Source organism: Bufo bufo, chromosome 1, assembly GCF_905171765.1.
Source record: "Bufo bufo chromosome 1, aBufBuf1.1, whole genome shotgun sequence".
In the NCBI taxonomy this organism is placed as follows: Eukaryota; Metazoa; Chordata; class Amphibia; order Anura; family Bufonidae; genus Bufo; species Bufo bufo.
In genome coordinates this window covers 273,072,055-273,092,473 of record NC_053389.1, presented here as the reverse complement: position 1 = coordinate 273,092,473, position 20,419 = coordinate 273,072,055, and the positions used below count along the sequence as shown (strand labels likewise).

The 20,419-nt window shown below is 46.8% G+C and overlaps 1 protein-coding gene and 1 long non-coding RNA gene across 2 annotated transcripts in view; one reads left to right on the top strand and one right to left on the bottom strand.

Moving 5' to 3' along the window:
- PWP1 (PWP1 homolog, endonuclein) overlaps positions 1–20,419 on the top strand; it is an 88,971-nt gene that overhangs the window by 7,245 nt on the left and 61,307 nt on the right. Inside the window, exons 2-3 of the mRNA XM_040439403.1 lie at positions 7,829–7,887; positions 11,960–12,129. Of these exons, the coding sequence (XP_040295337.1) occupies positions 7,829–7,887; positions 11,960–12,129 (229 nt within the window). The remainder of the gene's footprint in view (positions 1–7,828; positions 7,888–11,959; positions 12,130–20,419) is intronic.
- Positions 10,440–14,961, bottom strand: LOC121007473. The gene is made up of 3 exons (XR_005780422.1): positions 14,721–14,961; positions 13,615–13,616; positions 10,440–10,451 (listed from the first exon to the last, which is right to left on the bottom strand). It is a non-coding gene; the product is annotated as an uncharacterized LOC121007473 (long non-coding RNA).

Here is a 20,419-nt window from a genome sequence, read left to right as displayed (position 1 = left end):
ATATACATTACACACACAGGTCATACACAGCTATAGACACATACAGTACACATACATTACACACACAGGTCATACACAGCTATAGATACACATACAGTACATACAGTGGCGGAAATAATTATTTGACCCCTCACTGATTTTGTAAGTTTGTCCAATGACAAAGAAATGAAAAGTCTCAGAACAGTATCATTTCAATGGTAGGTTTATTGTAACAGTGGCAGATAGCACATCAAAAGGAAAATCGAAAAAATAACTTTAAATAAAAGATAGCAACTGATTTGCATTTCATTGAGTGAAATAAGTATTTGAACCCTCTAACAAAAAAAGACTTAATACTTGGTGGAAAAACCCTTGTTTGCAAGCACAGAGGTCAAACGTTTCTTGTAATTGATGACCAAGTTTGCGCACATTTTAGGAGGAATGTTGGTCCACTCCTCTTTGCAGATCATCTCTAAATCCCTAAGGTTTCGAGGCTGTCTCTGTGCAACTCTGAGCTTGAGCTCCCTCCATAGGTTTTCGATTGGATTAAGGTCCGGAGACTGACTAGGCCACTCCATGACCTTAATGTGCTTCTTCTTGAGCCACTCCTTTGTTGCCTTTGCTGTATGTTTTGGGTCATTGTCGTGCTGGAACACCCATCCACGACCCATTTTCAGTTTCCTGGCAGAGGGAAGGAGGTTGTCGCTCAGGATTTCACGATACATGGCTCCGTCCATTTTCCCGTTTATGCGAATAAGTTGTCCTGTGCCCTTAGCAGAAAAACACCCCCAAAGCAAAATGTTTCCACCCCCATGCTTGACGGTGGGGACGGTGTTTTGGGGGTCATAGGCAGCATTTTTCTTCCTCCAAACACAGCGAGTTGAGTTAATGCCAAAGAGCTCTATTTTGGTCTCATCAGACCACAGCACCTTCTCCCAGTCACTCTCTGAATCATTCAGGTGTTCATTGGCAAACTTCAGACGGGCCTGCACATGTGCCTTCCTGAGCAGGGGGACCTTGCGAGCCCTGCAGGATTTTAATCCATTGCGGTGTAATGTGTTTCCAATGGTTTTCTTGGTGACTGTGGTCCCTGCTAATTTGAGGTCATTAACTAACTCCTCCCGTGTAGTTCTAGGATGCTTTTTCACCTTTCTCAGAACCATTGACACCCCACGAGGTGAGATCTTGCGTGGAGCCCCAGAGCGAGGTCGATTGATGGTCATTTTGTGCTCCTTCCATTTTCGAACAATCGCACCAACAGTTGTCACCTTCTCTCCCAGCTTCTTGCTAATGGTTTTGTAGCCCATTCCAGCCTTGTGCAGGTCTACAATTTTGTCTCTGACATCCTTGGACAGCTCTTTGGTCTTTCCCATGTTGGAGAGTTTGGAGTCTGCTTGATTGATTGATTCTGTGGACAGGTGTCTTTTATACAGGTGACTAGTTAAGACAGGTGTCCTTAATGAGGGTGACTAATTGAGTAGAAGTGTCTAACCACTCTGTGGGAGCCAGAACTCTTAATGGTTGGTAGGGGTTCAAATACTTATTTCACTCAATGAAATGCAAATCAGTTGCTATCTTTTATTTAAAGTTATTTTTTCGATTTTCCTTTTGATGTGCTATCTGCCACTGTTACAATAAACCTACCATTGAAATGATACTGTTCTGAGACTTTTCATTTCTTTGTCATTGGACAAACTTACAAAATCAGTGAGGGGTCAAATAATTATTTCCCCCACTGTATACATTACACACACAGGTCATACACAGCTATAGATACACATACAGTACATATACATTACACACACAGGTCATACACAGCTATAGATACACATACAGTACATATACATTACACACAGGTCATACACAGCTACAGTCTTGTGAAAAAATTAGGACACCCTTTGAAAGCATGTGGTTTTTTGTAACATTTTTAATGGTTATTTCATCTCCGTTTCAACAATACAGAGAGATTAAAGTAATCCGACTAAACAAAGAAAACTGAAGAAAAGTCTTTTCAAGATCTTCTGTAAATGTCATTCTACAAAAATGCCTATTCTAACTGAGGAAAAAGATAGGACACCCTTGCCCCTAATAGCGAGTGTTACCTCCTTTGGCTGAAATAACTGCAGTGAGACGGTTCTTGTAGCCATCTACCAGTCTTCGACATCGGTCTGAGGAAATTTTACCCCACTCCTCAATGCAGAACTTTTTCAGCTGTGAGATGTTTGAGGGGTTTCTTGCACGTACAGCCCTTTTCAAGTCACCCCACAGCATCTCAATGGGATTCAAATCTGGACTTTGACTTGGCCATTCCAGGACTCTCCATTTCTTCTTTTTCAGCCAATCTTTGGTTGATTTACTAGTATGTTTTGGGTCATTGTCATGTTGCATGGTCCAGTTCCGCTTCAGCTTTAATTTTCTAACTGATGGTCTCACATGTTCTTCAAGCACCTTCTGATACACAGTAGAATTCATCGTGGATTCTATGATGGTGAGCTGACCAGGTCCTGCTGCAGCAAAGCAGCCCCAAACCATGACACTTCCACCTCCATGCTTCACAGTTGGTATGAGGTTCTTTTCTTGGAATGCTGTGTTTGGTTTACGCCAAACATGTCCTCTGCTGTTGTGTCCAAATAATTCAATTTTGGACTCATCTGTCCAAAGAACATTATTCCAGAAGTCCTGGTCTTTGTCAACTTTATCGCTGGCAAATGTCAGTCTGGCCTCGATGTTTCTCTTGGAAAGCAAAGGTTTCCTCCTTGCACACCTCCCATGCAAGTTAAACTTGTACAGTCTCTTTCTGATTGTAGAGGCATGTACTTCTACATCAACAGTAGCCAGAGCCTGCTGTAGTTCTCGAGATGACACTTTAGGGTTTTTGGATACCTCTTTTAGCATCTTGCGGTCTGCTCTTGGGGTGAACTTGCTGGGGCGACCAGTCCTGGGCATGTTGGCAGTTGTTTTGAAAGCCCTCCACTTGTAGACTATCTTCCGGACAGTGGAATGGCTGATTTCAAAATCTTTTGAGATCTTTTTAAATCCCTTCCCAGACTCATAGGCTGCTACAATCTTTTTTCTGAAGTCCTCTGACAGCTCTTTTGCTCTCACCATGGTGCTCACTCTCACTTCAACAGTCAGGAGCACACCAAACTAAATGTCTGAGGTTTAAATAGGGCAAGCCTCATTCAACATGCAGAGTAACGATCTACTAATTATGTGCACCTGGTGTGATATACCTGTGTGAGATCTGAGCCAATTTAAGAGGGAATACATGTGAGGGTGTCCTATCTTTTTCCTCAGTTAGAATAGGCATTTTTGTAGAATGACATTTACAGAAGATCTTGAAAAGACTTTTCTTCAGTTTTCTTTGTTTAGTTGGATTACTTTAATCTCTCTATATTGTTGAAACGGAGATGAAATAACCATTTATTAAAAATGTTACAAAAAACCACATGCTTTCAAAGGGTGTCCTAATTTTTTCACATGACTGTATAGACACATACAGTACATATACATTACACACACAGGTCATACACAGCTATAGACACATACAGTACATATACATTACACACACAGGTCATACACAGCTATAGACACATACAGTACATATACATTACACACACAGGTCATACACAGCTATAGACACATACAGTACATATACATTACACACACAGGTCATACACAGCTATAGACACACACAGTACACATACATTACACACACAGGTCATACACAGCTATAGACACATACAGTACAGTCACAAATACATTACACACAGGTCATACACATATAGATACACATACAGTACACACTCACATACATTATACATACACAGGCCATACACAGCTATAGATACATACAGTACATATACATTATACACACACAGGTCATACACAGCTATAGACACATACAGTACAGTCACAAATACATTACACACAGGCCATACACAGCTATAGATACACATACAGTACATATACATTATACACACAGGTCATACACAGCTATAGATACACATACAGTACATATACATTATACACACAGGTCATACACAGCTATAGATACACATACACTCACATACATTATACATACACAGGCCATACACAGCTATAGATACACATACAGTACATATACATTATACACACACAGGTCATACACAGCTATAGATACATACAGTACATATACATTATACACACACAGGTCATACACAGCTATAGATACACATACAGTACACACTTACATATATTATACATACACAGGCCATACACAGCTATAGATACACATACAGTACATATACATTATACACACACAGGTCATACACAGCTATAGATACACATACAGTACATATACATTATACACACACAGGTCATACACAGCTATAGATACACATACAGTACATATACATTATACACACACAGGTCATACACAGCTATAGATACACATACAGTACACACTTACATATATTATACATACACAGGCCATACACAGCTATAGATACACATACAGTACATATACATTATACACACACAGGTCATACACAGCTATAGATAGACATACAGTACATATACATTATACACACAGGTCATACACAGCTATAGACACATACAGTACAGTCACACATACATTACACACAGGTCATACACAGCTATAGATACACATACAGTACACACTTACATATATTATACATACACAGGCCATACACAGCTATAGATACACATACAGTACATATACATTATACACACAGGTCATACACAGCTATAGATACACATACAGTACATATACATTATACACACACAGGTCATACACAGCTATAGATACACATACAGTACATATACATTATACACACAGGTCATACACAGCTATAGATACACATACAGTACATATACATTATACACACACAGGTCATACACAGCTATAGATACACATACAGTACATATACATTATACACACAGGTCATACACAGCTATAGATACACATACAGTACATATACATTATACACACACAGGTCATACACAGCTATAGATACACATACAGTACATATACATTATACACAGGTCATACACAGCTATAGATACACATACAGTACATATACATTATACACACACAGGTCATACACAGCTATAGATGCACATACAGTACATTCACATATACATTACACACACACAGGTCATACACAGCTATAGATGCACATACAGTACACACACATACACTGCGTGCAGAATTATTAGGCAAATGAGTATTTTGACCACATCATCCTCTTTATGCATGTTGTCTTACTCCAAGCTGTATAGGCTCGAAAGCCTACTACCAATTAAGTATATTAGGTGATGTGCATCTCTGTAATGAGAAGGGGTGTGGTCTAACGACATCAACACCCTATATTAGGTGTGCATAATTATTAGGCAACTTCCTTTCCTTTGGCAAAATGGGTCAAAAGAAGGACTTGACAGGCTCAGAAAAGTCAAAAATAGTGAGATATCTTGCAGAGGGATGCAGCACTCTTAAAATTGCAAAGCTTCTGAAGCGTGATCATCGAACAATCAAGCGTTTCATTCAAAATAGTCAACAGGGTCGCAAGAAGCATGTGGAAAAACCAAGGCGCAAAATAACTGCCCATGAACTGAGAAAAGTCAAGCGTGCAGCTGCCAAGATGCCACTTGCCACCAGTTTGGCCATATTTCAGAGCTGCAACATCACTGGAGTGCCCAAAAGCACAAGGTGTGCAATACTCGGAGACATGGCCAAGGTAAGAAAGGCTGAAAGACGACCACCACTGAACAAGACACACAAGCTGAAACGTCAAGACTGGGCCAAGAAATATCTCAAGACTGATTTTTCTAAGGTTTTATGGACTGATGAAATGAGAGTGAGTCTTGATGGGCCAGATGTATGGGCCCGTGGCTGGATTGGTAAAGGGCAGAGAGCTCCAGTCCGACTCAGACGCCAGCAAGGTGGAGGTGGAGTACTGGTTTGGGCTGGTATCATCAAAGATGAGCTTGTGGGGCCTTTTCTGGTTGAGGATGGAGTCAAGCTCAACTCCCAGTCCTACTGCCAGTTTCTGGAAGACACCTTCTTCAAGCAGTGGTACAGGAAGAAGTCTGCATCCTTCAAGAAAAACATGATTTTCATGCAGGACAATGCTCCATCACACGCGTCCAAGTACTCCACAGCGTGGCTGGCAAGAAAGGGTATAAAAGAAGAAAATCTAATGACATGGCCTCCTTGTTCACCTGATCTGAACCCCATTGAGAACCTGTGGTCCATCATCAAATGTGAGATTTACAAGGAGGGAAAACAGTACACCTCTCTGAACAGTGTCTGGGAGGCTGTGGTTGCTGCTGCACGCAATGTTGATGGTGAACAGATCAAAACACTGACAGAATCCATGGATGGCAGGCTTTTGAGTGTCCTTGCAAAGAAAGGTGGCTATATTGGTCACTGATTTGTTTTTGTTTTGTTTTTGAATGTCAGAAATGTATATTTGTGAATGTTGAGATGTTATTTTGGTTTCACTGGTAAAAATAAATAATTGAAATGGTTATATATTTGTTTTTTTGTTAAGTTGCCTAATAATTATGCACAGTAATAGTCACCTGCACACACAGATATCCCCCTAAAATAGCTAAAACTAAAAACAAACTAAAAACTACTTCCAAAAATATTCAGCTTTGATATTAATGAGTTTTTTTGGTTCATTGAGAACATGGTTGTTGTTCAATAATAAAATTAATCCTCAAAAATACAACTTGCCTAATAATTCTGCACTCCCTGTATACATTATACACACACAGGCCATACACAGCTATAGATGCACATACAGTACACTCACATATACATTACACACACAGGTCATACACAGCTATAGATACACATACAGTACACACTTACATATATTATACATACACAGGCCATACACAGCTATAGATACACATACAGTACATATACATTATACACACAGGTCATACACAGCTATAGATACACATACAGTACATATACATTATACACACACAGGTCATACACAGCTATAGATACACATACAGTACATATACATTATACACACAGGTCATACACAGCTATAGATTATAGATACACATACAGTACATATACATTATACACACAGGTCATACACAGCTATAGATACACATACAGTACATATACATTATACACACAGGTCATACACAGCTATAGATACACATACAGTACATATACATTATACACACACAGGTCATACACAGCTATAGATACACATACAGTACATATACATTATACACACACACAGGTCATACACAGCTATAGATACACATACAGTACATATACATTATACACACACACAGGTCATACACAGCTATAGATACACATACAGTACATATACATTATACACACACACAGGTCATACACAGCTATAGATACACATACAGTACATATACATTACACACACACAGGTCATACACAGCTATAGATGCACATACAGTACACTCACATATACATTACACACACAGGTCATACACAACTATAGATGCACATACAGTACACTCACATATACATCCGTCCGGCACCCCCCTAGAACTGCCTATTCTTGTCCGCAATTTTTTTGCCGGAGCCGCGGACCGGAAGTTCGGGGCGGCACTCCGGAAATGCGGATGCGGACAGCACACTGTGCTGTCTGCATCCATTCCTGCCCCATAGAGAATGAATGGGTCTGCACCCGTTCCGGATAATTGTGGAATGGGTGTGGACACATTCTACGGACGTCTGAATGGAGCCTAAAGGGATTTTACTGTATGTTATGGGTTTATGATTGTGGTTATGTTTTGTGAATAGCGGTTTTGATGCTTCTTGTCGCTTTGTACCGTTCAGGTTCAGCTGAACCAGGAAGAGCTAAACAAGCTGATCACTGAAGCCAAGGAGCAGCTCGAGTAAGTAACGTAACGTGAGGTGCAGGGTTACGGGTGCCGACACACCGTTGGGTTTACCAATGCCGTTTTTGAAGGAGTGAAATTAAAAAAGAGGCTAAGTCTTATCGGTCCTTAATCCCGCTGTTCACCGCATGGGAATTTTTTTTTTCCTAGTTCAGACATTTTCAGACGCAGCGATACCTAATGTTTATTTTTTTTTATGGTTTATATATTTCTATATGTAAAATTGGGAAAGGGGGGGTGATTTAAAAAGAACCTGTCACATAGAAAACGCATATTAAACCGCTAGCATTACCTTATAAAAGTCTGTAGCTTTGTTTCAAAAGCTTGTTTTGTCTTTGGTTTCAGATGCGCCAAATGGCAAAAAACTATTTTTGTTCCCCCACCCGCGTTATGTAAATTAGGCTCTTGAATTCAAGGGGGCAGTAGCTTTCTCTCCTGAAGTCGAGCTCGCCGCGCCCCCTTCCCCGCCCCTAAAGCTCCTTGCAGACAAGCGCGCCAGATTCAGTCTGGATGCGTTGCGGGCGGGTTCAGGGAAACCCGCGTGAGTTTGCACGCAATTTGTCTGCAATTGCGTTCAGTTTTTTTCCACGCGAGTGCAAAGCGTTTTAATGTGTTTTAAAAAACTGAATGTGGTACCCAGACCCGAACCCGCACTTCGTCACTGAAGTTTGGGTTTGGGTTAGGTGTTCTGTAGATTTTATTATTTTCTATTATAACATGGTTATGAGGGAAAATAATAGTGTTCTTAATACAGAATGCTTACTAAAATGTCCATTGAGGGTTAAAAAATAATAAATACAATTTTTTTTTTAACCCTCAATGGACATTTTACTTAGCATTCTGTATTAAAGAATGATATTATAACCATGCTCTAATGGAAAAGAATAAATTAAATGGACTTTAATGGGGTCCCGGGGATCATCCCTATTTATTAACATAATCTCCTTAGCAACCATCCGCAATGTGATTTTCACGCAGCCCCATTCACTTCTATGGGTCCTGCGTTGCGTGAAAAACGCATAATATAGAACATGCTGCGATTTTCACGCAACGCACAAATGATGCGTAAAAAAACATTGCTCATGTACACAGCACCATTGAAATAAATGGGTCAGGATTCAGTGTGGGTGTAATGCGTTCACGTTGCGCATTGCACCCGCGCAGAAAACTCACCCGTGTGAAAGGGACTTAAGTGTTTGATAGAAATTTCTGTCTTGTCAAATGCAAGTTCTAAATCCTGTGCATGTACCGCAAGCATGCCACTAAACGTTCACAGGCGTCTACATCATGCACGCATGAATGTTTAACGCGCACGGGAATACCAGGTACCCTGGTACATGCATGCTGCTGATTCCGCAGTCTGGACTCTGCTCACATGGCTGGCTGCAGGCATTTTTGCTGACGTCTGGTTCAGCTCTGCTGTGTCACAGCCAATACCTTCAGCACATCCCAGATTGCGTAATCAGAATGGTAAGTAGTGGTTCCTTCCGTGGGTTGACTTGAGTCTTGAGTCAAAGCCCCAGAGAACCCCTTTTAATATTTTCCCTACTTTTATGAGCCACTTCAGATTTTTTTGCTTCCAAAACTGCATGCGGAAACTTGAACGTGTGAACATACACTAATGAGTCACACCTCTTATTTTGGGGGGGAAAATGTTCTTTCTTGGATTAGTTTCATCTTGTAAAGTGATGGTGTATTGCTAGGATAGGCCATCACTTTATGATCAGTTAGGGTCCAGTTGGGACCCCACTAAATCCCAAGAATAAAAGGGCCCCAATACTGATTTAGCTGTTTGTCACTCTACGTTTTTACCCTGGACACCCAGCGGTGCAGAGAAAAAGGGGCAGCAGTAAACCGTATCCTTCATTGTCAGGATTGGTGGGGTTCCCAGAGGCTGAAAGCGAGGGAATATCCTAGCAGCATTCTGCCATCACGTTATAAGATGCTATCTATATTGGTTTCACCAAGCGGATTTAAAGGGGTTTCTGGGATTACTATAGATTGTAACAGATATGCGCATTTAGTTACTTACCTCATGCACCTCTTCCCCGTGACCTGTTTTCAAAATGTAAACCAATCACTCTGTTTTTTTCACATCCTGTATGTAGCACTTCCTGTTGCTGTATCCAACCAAACCCATGATGCACTTCTCCTATTTCTGCCACAGCTCCAGCACCGCCTCAAAAAGCACCTGGTTTATAGCTCCTCCCACCTAGCTAGTTATATCGATATTGCCCTATCACTGCCCCTAACACACAGCTAGTTTATAGCTCCTCCCACCAGACTAGTTACATAGACACTCCTCCCCTATCACTGCCCCTAACAACCCCCAGCTAGTTTATAGCTCCTCCCACCATCTAGTTACATAGACACTTCCTATCATTGCCCCCAACAATGCCCAGCTAGTTTATAGCTCCTCCCACCAGACTAGTTACATACATTCCCCTATCATTGCCCCTAACACCCAGCTAGTTTATAGCTCCTCCCACCTAGCTAGTTACATAGACACTCCCCTATGACTGCCCCTAACACCCAGCTAGTTTATAACTCCTCCCACCCAGCTAGTTACATAGACACTGCTCCCCTGTCACTGCCCCTAATAACACCCAGCTAGTTCATAGCTCCGCCCAACAGACTAGTTACATACATTCCCCTATCATTGCCCCTAACACCCAGCTAGTTTATAGCTCCTCCCACCTAGCTAGTTACATAGACACTGCCCTATCACTGCCCCTAACACCCAGCTAGTTTATAACTCCTCCCACCAGACTAGTTACATAGACACTCCCCTATCACTGCCCCTAACACCCAGCTAGTTTATAGCTCCTCCCACCAGCTAGTTACATAGACACTGCTCCCCTGTCACTGCCCCTAATAACACCCAGCTAGTTCATAGCTCCGCCCAACAGACTAGTTACATAGACACTCCCCTATCACTGCCCCTAACACCCAGCTAGTTTATAGCTCCTCCCACCAGACTAGTTACATAGACACTGCTCCCCTGTCACTGCCCCTAATAACACCCAGCTAGTTCATAGCTCCGCCCAACAGACTAGTTACATAGACACTCCCCTATCACTGCCCCTAACACCCAGCTAGTTTATAGCTCCAAATGTGTGTAATAACAATACCGCGCTCTGAAACGTTGTTAGAATTAGTACTGTGAGAGAGGCGGGGTTATGCGATATGCTATCCACCGTAATGCACACAGATTAGTGACAGTATAGCTATCTCCTATACAGACGGTGTACCTGGATGTACATTAGTGATTCCTGCTGGACACAAATGTCACCTCTCGCTGAGGTCAGGGATCGCTAATATTGCTGATGCCGAAGTCCGGGATATAAGTTTGTATGTAGTCCGCTTTAGTGGCGTGCTGCCTCGCGCCCCGGCCGGCGGCGCAATGCTGCCACAGGTAGGAGTATAGCATTTTTTGCGCTCACTAGGAGCAGCGAGTGACGTCACTTCCATAGTCACATCTGTGGTCACTGGTGACTACGGAAGTGACGTCACTCGCTGCTAGTTACATAGACACGGCCATAGACAGAACATCACAGGAAATAAAGAGCTGTATGGACATGGTCATGTGACCCTGAACGGAAGATATGAGATACAAGAAACACATTATAAAATTACTAGTACCTTCATCAATTATTATTTTAAAGGACGCTGGTGCAAATTGGAAAACCCCTGTCTGAGACTCATGGAAAGGTCTTAGACAGGTCATCAGTATCTGATCGGTGATCAGCTGTTTTGAGCTCAGCTCACCAAGCACAGCGCCGTACATTGTATAGTGGCTGTACTTGGTATCGCAGCTCAGCCCATTCACTTCAATGAGGCTGAGCTGCGCCTAGGCCATGTGATCAATGAATATGATGTCACTGGCCCAGGGAAAGCTGAGAGAAGACGGTAGCACTCACAGGAGCGCCACTGCTGTCTCAAACCGCTGATTGGCGGCGGTCCTGGGTGTCGAACCCCCACTGATCAGATACTTATGATCCACCCCCCAATGCAGCCACACATTTTATGGTTGGTCATTTCTGAGTAGAACTGTTTTCTTGACTTTCAGGGATGAACTTGAGGATAATGAAGAGGAAGCTGGGGAAGAAGGAAAGGATGGGGTGGGCGACGCTGAGGAAGACACCACTCAGTCAGCTGAGGGGGAGAACATTTCTAAGCTGAATGATGACGAACTTGCAGAATACGACTTGGACAATTATGATGAAGAAGGAAAAACAGGTACAAGACCTCACAGCCATCTGAAGGTGCCCTGAAAGGCAATTTGGCTTTACATGCACTGCGCGTCAGTATTAATCAGGGATCGACCAATTATCGGTTTTACCAATATGATCGGCCGATATTCAGGATTTTGAATGTTATCGGTATCTATTTTGCCGATATACTGATAACGTATCGGGAACACGGATCGCGCCGGTGCGACCGGAAGTGACGAGGGTAGGGAAATATAATGGTACACCGGCTCCCGAGCTCTATGACAAGTAGCTGCGATCTGCGGTAGTTAACCCCTCAGCTCCCCCAACCCCAGTATTAATCATTGGTGGTGCAGTGCGCCCCCCCCCCAAACCCAGTATTAATCATTGGTGGCACAGTGCGCCCCCCACCCAAGCCCCCCAGTATTAATCATTGGTGGCAGTGGCCACAGTGTCCCCTCTCCCCTCCTCCTCAGTGGAAGTTCCGATCGGAGCCCCAGCAGTGTAAGCCTGGGGCTCCGATCGGTTACAATGACAGCGAGGACGCTATTGAAGCCCTGGCTGCCATAGTCATCTCCCTGCTGCTGTGTGCACAAAGCACAGAGCAGCAGGGACAGTGTGAGGTCCTATTCAGGGCGAATAGGACAAGGGTTCTAGTCCCTAAGGGGGCTAATAGTTAGTAAAAAAAATAAAAACACCAACATATTAATTATAAATGAAAAAGAAAGATTTACAAAAAAAAAAATACACGTTAACAATAAACATATTCATTTCTCGTGCATGGCATTGGGGGACACAGCACCATGGGTATATGCCCAGCTGCCACTAGGAGGCTGACACTAGAAACAAAAAAGTGTTGGCTCCGCCCAGGTGGGCTATACCCCTCTGCAAGAGCCGAGATACACCAGTCTAGTTCTAGTGTCCGTAGGAGGCAGACATGACCTGTCTTGCAGGTCATCCTGCTGAATTTATTTTTTATTTTGTTCTATTTTTTTCTCTTTTTTTCTACAGGTTCTTCCTGATGCAGGGGTGGCTCCATCGTGTTCCACTTTAGTTGCCCCCCTGCGGGCGCGTACTCAGGTACCCGGCAGCCACCTAGTCCCCACTTATCTGCTTCCGCAGAGGAATTCCGGCGGACCCACGGCTCCCGTGTTGAGTCCGCCGAGGGGGTGGTCATTGCTGCGCCTGAAAACGTCAGAAGGTGAGTATGGCAGTGTCTTCCCCTCCCCCTCCACCCTGGGCTGCTACCCTATCCCAGGCTATAGGTAACCTTGCCAGCCTCTCCCAATCCCTAGCGCAGTCCTTGGACCGCTTGCCCGCTCAGATTGCGGCCGCCTCGGGCAGGGACCCCCCCGCCGGGGAAGTCCGTTCCCGCTCTGGTACAAGGTCCAGCAAGCGACCTCGCACAGCCTCGGCCGGGTCCCATTCTTCCTCAGCTACCCCGGATCACTCCCCGGTTAGGTCTGAGTCGGGCGAAATTTCTTCTTCAGCCGCTTCCGCCGTTCCTGGGGACTCCTCCGCTTCTGATTCTGAATCAGAGCGGTGCTCGGCGATGTCTGCGGCCATTCAGGACCTCATCAAAGCCGTCCGTGACGCGCTCCATGTGCAGGACGTTCCCTCCTCCTCCTCCCTGGAGTCGGTGTCCTTCCGCCGGGCTAGACGTTCCACTGTGGTCTTCCCGAATCACGAGGATCTGGACGCGCTTCTGGCTAAGGAGTGGCGTCATCCTGATCGGCGCCTTCATCTTACCAGGGCCTCTGACGTCCCCTATCCCTTTTCTGAGGAGTCTGTCAACACCTGGACGGTTCCTCCTCAGGTGGACCCTCAGGTTGCTCGCCTGGCGAAGGCTACTACCCTTCCCCTGGCTGACGCGGCTTCCTTGTCGGATCCCGCTGACAAACGGGTCGACTCTTTGGCCAAGTCTGTTTTCGTCGCAGCGGGTGCCGCCATCCGCCCTGCGTTTGCCGCCTCCTGGGTGGCTAAGGCCTGCGCTATCTGGGCAAAACAGCTTGTTCGCGCCTTACCCCCAGACTCTGATCAAGGGGAACTGGCAGTGCTTGCCTCTCAAATTTACCAGGCGTCCAAATTTCTTTGCGATGCCTCTATGGAATCGGCCCGCCGATCCGGCCGTGCGGCCGCTAACTCTGTGGCCATTCGCCGCACCATCTGGCTTCGTTCTTGGGCGGCAGATTCCGCCTCCAAGAAGGCTCTGATTTCCCTTCCCTTTCTCGGTGGGAAGCTCTTTGGGAAGCGTTTGGAGGAGCTCATTTCGGAGGCCACTGGCGGTAAGAGCTCTCTTCTTCCCCAGAATCAGCCTCGCCGCCGTCGCTTTCCTGGGTCGTCCTCTCGGGCGCAGTCCTTTCGGTCCTTTCGGGCCCCCGCTGCCCGAACTGACAAGAAGTCCTCCAGGCCTTCCTTTAAGGCCAAGCCCTCCTGGCATGCCAAGTCCAAACCTGCTCGCCCTCAGCCCACTAAACCTCCTTCCGCATGACTCTGTCAAGGTGGGAGGGCGTCTGCTCGCCTTTCAGGACGTCTGGCGAGCAAGCGTAGAAGACGCTTGGGTTCTGGAGGTAGTCTCCTCCGGATACAGGATCGAGTTTTCCGATCTTCCGCCGGGACGGTTCTTCCTGACGTCGCCCCCCAGGTCCCCCTCCAGGGCAGAAGGTTTTTTTCAGGCCATTCGTTCCCTTCGCTCTCTAGGGGTCATAGTTCCGGTTCCAGAATCAGAACGTTTTCGGGGGTTCTATTCGAATCTGTTCACGGTTCCCAAGAAGGACGGTTCGCTCCGTCCTTTCCTGGACCTGAAGGCGCTGAATCACTTTGTCCGGGTCCGCCACTTTCGTATGGAATCCCTCCGGTCGGTGATCGCCTCCTTGGAGTCGGACGAGTTCCTGTCGTCCATCGACATTCAGGACGCCTATCTCCACGTACCCATTGCCCTCTCCCACCAAAGGTTCCTTCGCTTCGCGGTAGGTTCTCTTCATTTCCAATTCGTAGCCCTGCCCTTCGGCCTGGCCTCTGCTCCGAGGGTCTTCACCAAGGTGTTGGCGCCTCTCATGGCCCTTCTACGTACCAGGGGGGTCGCTTTGGTACCTTACCTGGACGACCTTCTGATTCGGGCCCCGTCGTTGGAGGACAACCTGTCCAGCCTGCACATCACCCTCTCAGCTCTTGCTCAGTTCGGGTGGCTCATCAACCACTCCAAGTCCTCCCTCGTCCCATGCCAGAGGATGCCTTTCCTGGGCATGATTTTCGACACTCGCCTCGGGCGGGTGTTTCTCCCCCCAGAGAAGATTGCCTCCCTTCAGGCGGGGGTGACTCTTCTCCGCGGTCCGTCCACCTTGACTATCAGGACGTGTATGCGCGTCCTGGGGAGGATGGTGGCTTCCTTCGAAGCCATTCCCTATTCCCAATTCCACTCCCGGGACCTTCAGTTGTTTCTCCTATCCAGGTGGGACAAGTCCCAGGCAGGTCTCGATCGCCTGGTTCGTCTCCCTCTCCAGCTTCGCCAGGACCTCTCCTGGTGGCTGCTTCCTCGGACGGTGTCCCTGGGCCGTTCTTTTCTTCCCCCCAGTTGGCGGGTGATCACGACGGACGCCAGCCTCTCGGGTTGGGGAGCTGTCCTCGACTCTCTCACAGTCCAGGGTCTTTGGTCTGCTCAGGAGTCCTCCCTGCAGATAAATGTACTCGAGCTCAGGGCAATTTTCCTGGCACTGTCTCACTGGACCCCACGTCTTCGCGGTCTCCCGGTCCGGGTTCAAACAGACAATTCCACCGCCGTGGCTTATCTGAACCACCAAGGGGGCACCAGGAGCGTGATGGCCTTGCAGGAAGCCTCCCATATCCTGCGCTGGGCGGAAAACCACGTTCCCGTCCTCTCCGCGGTGCACATTCCCGGGGTCGACAACTGGGCGGCAGACTTCCTCAGTCGTCAGCTAGTCGACCCGGGCGAATGGTCTCTTCACCCAGAGGTGTTCCTCCAACTTTGTCACCGATGGGGAACTCCGGACGTGGATCTTTTCGCGTCACGTCTCAACCACAGGATTCCGCGCTATGTCGCGCGGTCCAGAGACCCTCAGGCTTTCGCGGTAGACGCCCTAGTTCTGCCTTGGTCTCAGTTCAACCTTCTGTACCTGTTCCCCCCCATTCCCCTCCTGCCCCGAGTGCTCAAGCGTCTCAAGGCAGCCCGGGTTTCGGCAATCCTGGTGGCTCCAGATTGGCCCCGCAGGGCGTGGTACGCAGATCTAGTGTTTCTGCTCGCCGACGCTCCGTGGCGACTTCCTCTGCGCCACGATCTCCTTTCTCAGGGTCCTCTGTACCACCCGAATTTACTTCAGCTTCGTTTGACGGCGTGGCCGTTGAGACCGCGGTTTTGAAGTCCCGTGGCCTCTCGGATTCTGTCATTCAGACGATGCTTCACGCTCGCAAACCCCAGTCAGCCCGTATTTACTACCGGACCTGGAGAGCGTATTTTGCCTGGTGCGAGTCTGGGCGCTTCCGCCCTCTTCATTTCTCCGTCCCTAACGTTCTGGCCTTCCTTCAGGCCGGTTTTGAGAAGGGTCTTCGCCTGGCTTCTCTCAGAGGACAGATTTCGGCCCTCTCAGTCCTTTTCCAACGTCCTGTGGCCTCGCGGGCTCAGGTTAGGACTTTCCTACAGGGTGTCGCTCGTCGAGCCCCCCCCTTTCGTTTTCCAGTGGAGCCGTGGGACCTGAATCTCGTCCTTGGCGCCCTTCAGTCTTCTCCCTTCGAGCCTTTGGCAGAGATATCTCTGTCGTTTGTTTCGTTCAAGGTGGCCTTCTTAGTGGCAGTCACCTCCATCCGCCGGGTTTCCGAACTGGCGGCGCTTTCTTGCCGTTCGCCTTTCCTGGTTTTCCATCAGGACAAGGTGGTGTTGCGTCCCGTTCCCTCTTTCCTTCCAAAGGTGGTCTCCTCGTTTCATATCAATGAAGAGATCGTCCTTCCCTCTTTCTGCCCTAATCCTTCTCACCCTAGGGAGAAATCCCTCCATTGCCTTGACGTTGTTCGGGCCCTTCGCCTGTACCTTCGCCTCACGGAACCTTTCCGTCGTTCGGATTCCCTTTTCGTGGTCCCGGCGGGTCCTCGTAGGGGTTTGCCTGCCTCCAAGGCCACCATCTCTCGCTGGGTTCGGTCGGCTGTCAAGGAGGCCTATATCGCAAAGGGCCGTGCTCCCCCTTCCAGGTTGACCGCTCATTCGACTAGGGCAGTTGGGGCTTCCTGGGCGGTGCGTCATCAAGCATCTGCTTCCCAGGTCTGCCGGGCCGCCACCTGGGCGTCAGTTCACACTTTCTCTAAGTTTTATCACATTCATTCCCTGGCTTCCGCTGACGCTAGCCTGGGGCGCAAGGTTCTGCAAGCAGCTGTGCTTTAGATTGGCGACATGGCGTTCTTCTTCCCTCCCTCAGGGACTGCTTTGGGACGTCCCATGGTGCTGTGTCCCCCAATGCCATGCACGAGAAAAATGGATTTTTTGTACTCACCGTAAAATCCTTTTCTCGTAGTAGGCATTGGGGGACACAGATCCCTCCCATTTTCTTACTGAGTTTCTTCTTGTTGTGGTCCCGGCGATTTGTGGTCGTTGGGTTTCCCCAGTTGAAGACTTGTTGGCGTTCAGTTTTCTGTTTGTTCAGGTGTATGGCGTTCCTACTGCTTTTGTACCGACTGGTGTATCTTGGCTCTTGCAGAGGGGTATAGCCCACCTGGGCGGAGCCAACACTTTTTTGTTTCTAGTGTCAGCCTCCTAGTGGCAGCTGGGCATATACCCATGGTGCTGTGTCCCCCAATGCCTACTACGAGAAAAGGATTTTACGGTGAGTACAAAAAATCCATTTTTTCAGCAGATGTGTAGGAATTTTTATTTTTTTTCAAAAATGAAAATTCACAGAATATCGGTGTAAATTATCGGCTATCGGCCTGAAAGTTCACAGATTATCAGTATCGGCCCTAAAAAATCAATATCGGTCGATCCCTAGTATTAGTAAACCGTTTTGAGAAATCCTATTCGGCCATCACATGATGGATTATTCTTGGCTTCGCTGGGTTACACCCGTCACTCATACACATTTAACGTGTAAATTCCTCCTCCTTATTAATTGGGTTACAGCCATAGTAATTACATTCTAATCAATTTCCGTTTGCCACATCCGCTCACGAGATGATACAAATTTTCAGAATTAATTGGAAAGAATTGATTTTCCTATGATACATGGTCAGGGACAGAACTACAAGAAGTCTTAATCTCCCGTCCAGCAGAGTACTCTATCACGTTAAGTGTGCTTGTACATGACAGGAAGCTGAGGGAGAACACAAATGTCTGCCATTACTTGCCACCCAGCTCCCCAAGGCTCCTGAATGGCAAATACACTGAAAGTAGACTTATCTTTGCAGTACTTAGCAGAATTGGTCTTTTTGAGTTGCTTCCATTTATTTTGCATAATTTTTCCAGGGAGCATGCTACCATCTAGGAAGGCAGGATGGCTAGGATTATGGTGGACATATTGTGGAGTATGCTACCAGCTAGGAAGGCTGGATGGCTAGGGTTATGTTGGACGTATTGTGGAATATGCTCCCAGCTAGGAAGGCAGGACGGATAGGGTTATGGTGGACATATTGTGGAGTTTGCTACCAGCTAAGAAGGCTGGATGGCTAGGGTTATGGTGAGCATATTGTGGTGTATGATACCAGCTAGGAATGCAGGACGAATAGGGTTATGGTGAGCATATTGTGGAGTATGCTACCAGCTAGGAAGGCAGGACGAATAGGGTTATGGTAGACATATTGTGGAGTATGCTTCCAGCTAGAAGGGCTTGATGGCCAGGGTTATGGTGGACATATTGTGGCTTATGCTACCAGCTAGGAAGGCTGGATGGCTAGGGTTATGTTGGACGTATTGTGGAATATGCTCCCAGCTAGGAAGGCAGGACGGATAGGGTTATGGTGGACATATTGTGGAGTTTGCTACCAGCTAGGAAGGCTGGATGGCTAGGGTTATGGTGAGCATATTGTGGTGTATGATACCAGCTAGGAATGCAGGACGAATAGGGTTATGGTGAACATATTGTGGAGTATGCTACCAGCTAGGAAGGCAGGATGAATAGGGTTATGGTGAGCATATTGTGGAGTATGCTACCAGCTAGGAAGGCAGGACGAATAGGGTTATGGTGGACATATTGTGGAGTATGCTTCCAGCTAGAAGGGCTTGATAGCCAGGGTTATGGTGGACATATTGTGGCGTTTGCTACCAGCTAGGAAGGCAGGATGGCTAGGGTTATGGTGAGCATATTGTGGAGTATGCTACCAGCTAGGAAGGCAGGACGAATAGGGTTATGGTGAGCATATTGCAGAGTATGCTACCAGCTAGGAAGGCAGGACGAATAGGGTTATGGTGGACATATTGTGGAGTACGCTACCAGCTAGGAAGGCAGGATGGCCAGGGTTATGGTGGACATATTGTGGAGTATGCTACCAGCTAGGAAGGCTGGATGGCTAAGGATATGGCAGCATTTGGGAGCATTTTGTATGCCAATCTTAGAGGAGTTGGACCATTTATAAGAATATTTCCCAATATCCCATAATCTATTTTTTGTGTGACCTACATCTGTATGTCACACCATAACTTACCTCCGTCGTGCAGCAAAAGGGTCCCTATTGGTGGGCTGTGTAAACAACTATGATCCTCGGATGCTGCAGTCTATAGAGTGAAAGATGGTGGCAGTGACGTGACTCGCCGTAGTCACTACTTTCTGTGCCCTCCCTGGACAGATTGTCTTCTGCCCTTGCACTGAACATGTTCAGTTACTGTTCAATGCAAACAGGATTCGTTAATGACCTATTCATTGGGGGACACAGGAACCGTGGGTATAGCTATGTCCTCTAGGAGGCGTTGACACTAGTAAAAGCTGTTAGCTCCTCCCCTGGCAGCTATACCCCCTCCAGCCTGGAGAGAGAGCTTCAGTTTTCTCCTGAAGATTTTTTAGTTTATTTTTTTATTTTCTTTTAGGTGGGAGACAGTGGTCGCCTCGCCTCCCTGTTCTCCCGGGGGGAGCACGCCAGCGTTAGTTCGCCACGCTGCTTCCTCCCCCCCACAAGAAGACAAGGTGGACCAGGGCAGCCTCGCTCCCCTTCTCCCGCCAGCCAAAGGGTCACCTAGGTCCGCAAAGAGAAGACCCTCCCACCATACCAGACTCCTGCCACTCCGGTGCCAGCTGCTGAGGAGGTGACCCTGCTGGAGAGGGTGACCTTATAGGCCCACTTAGGGAGGGTGAAGAGAAGAGGATGAAGATGAGGTGAGTACACGGGAT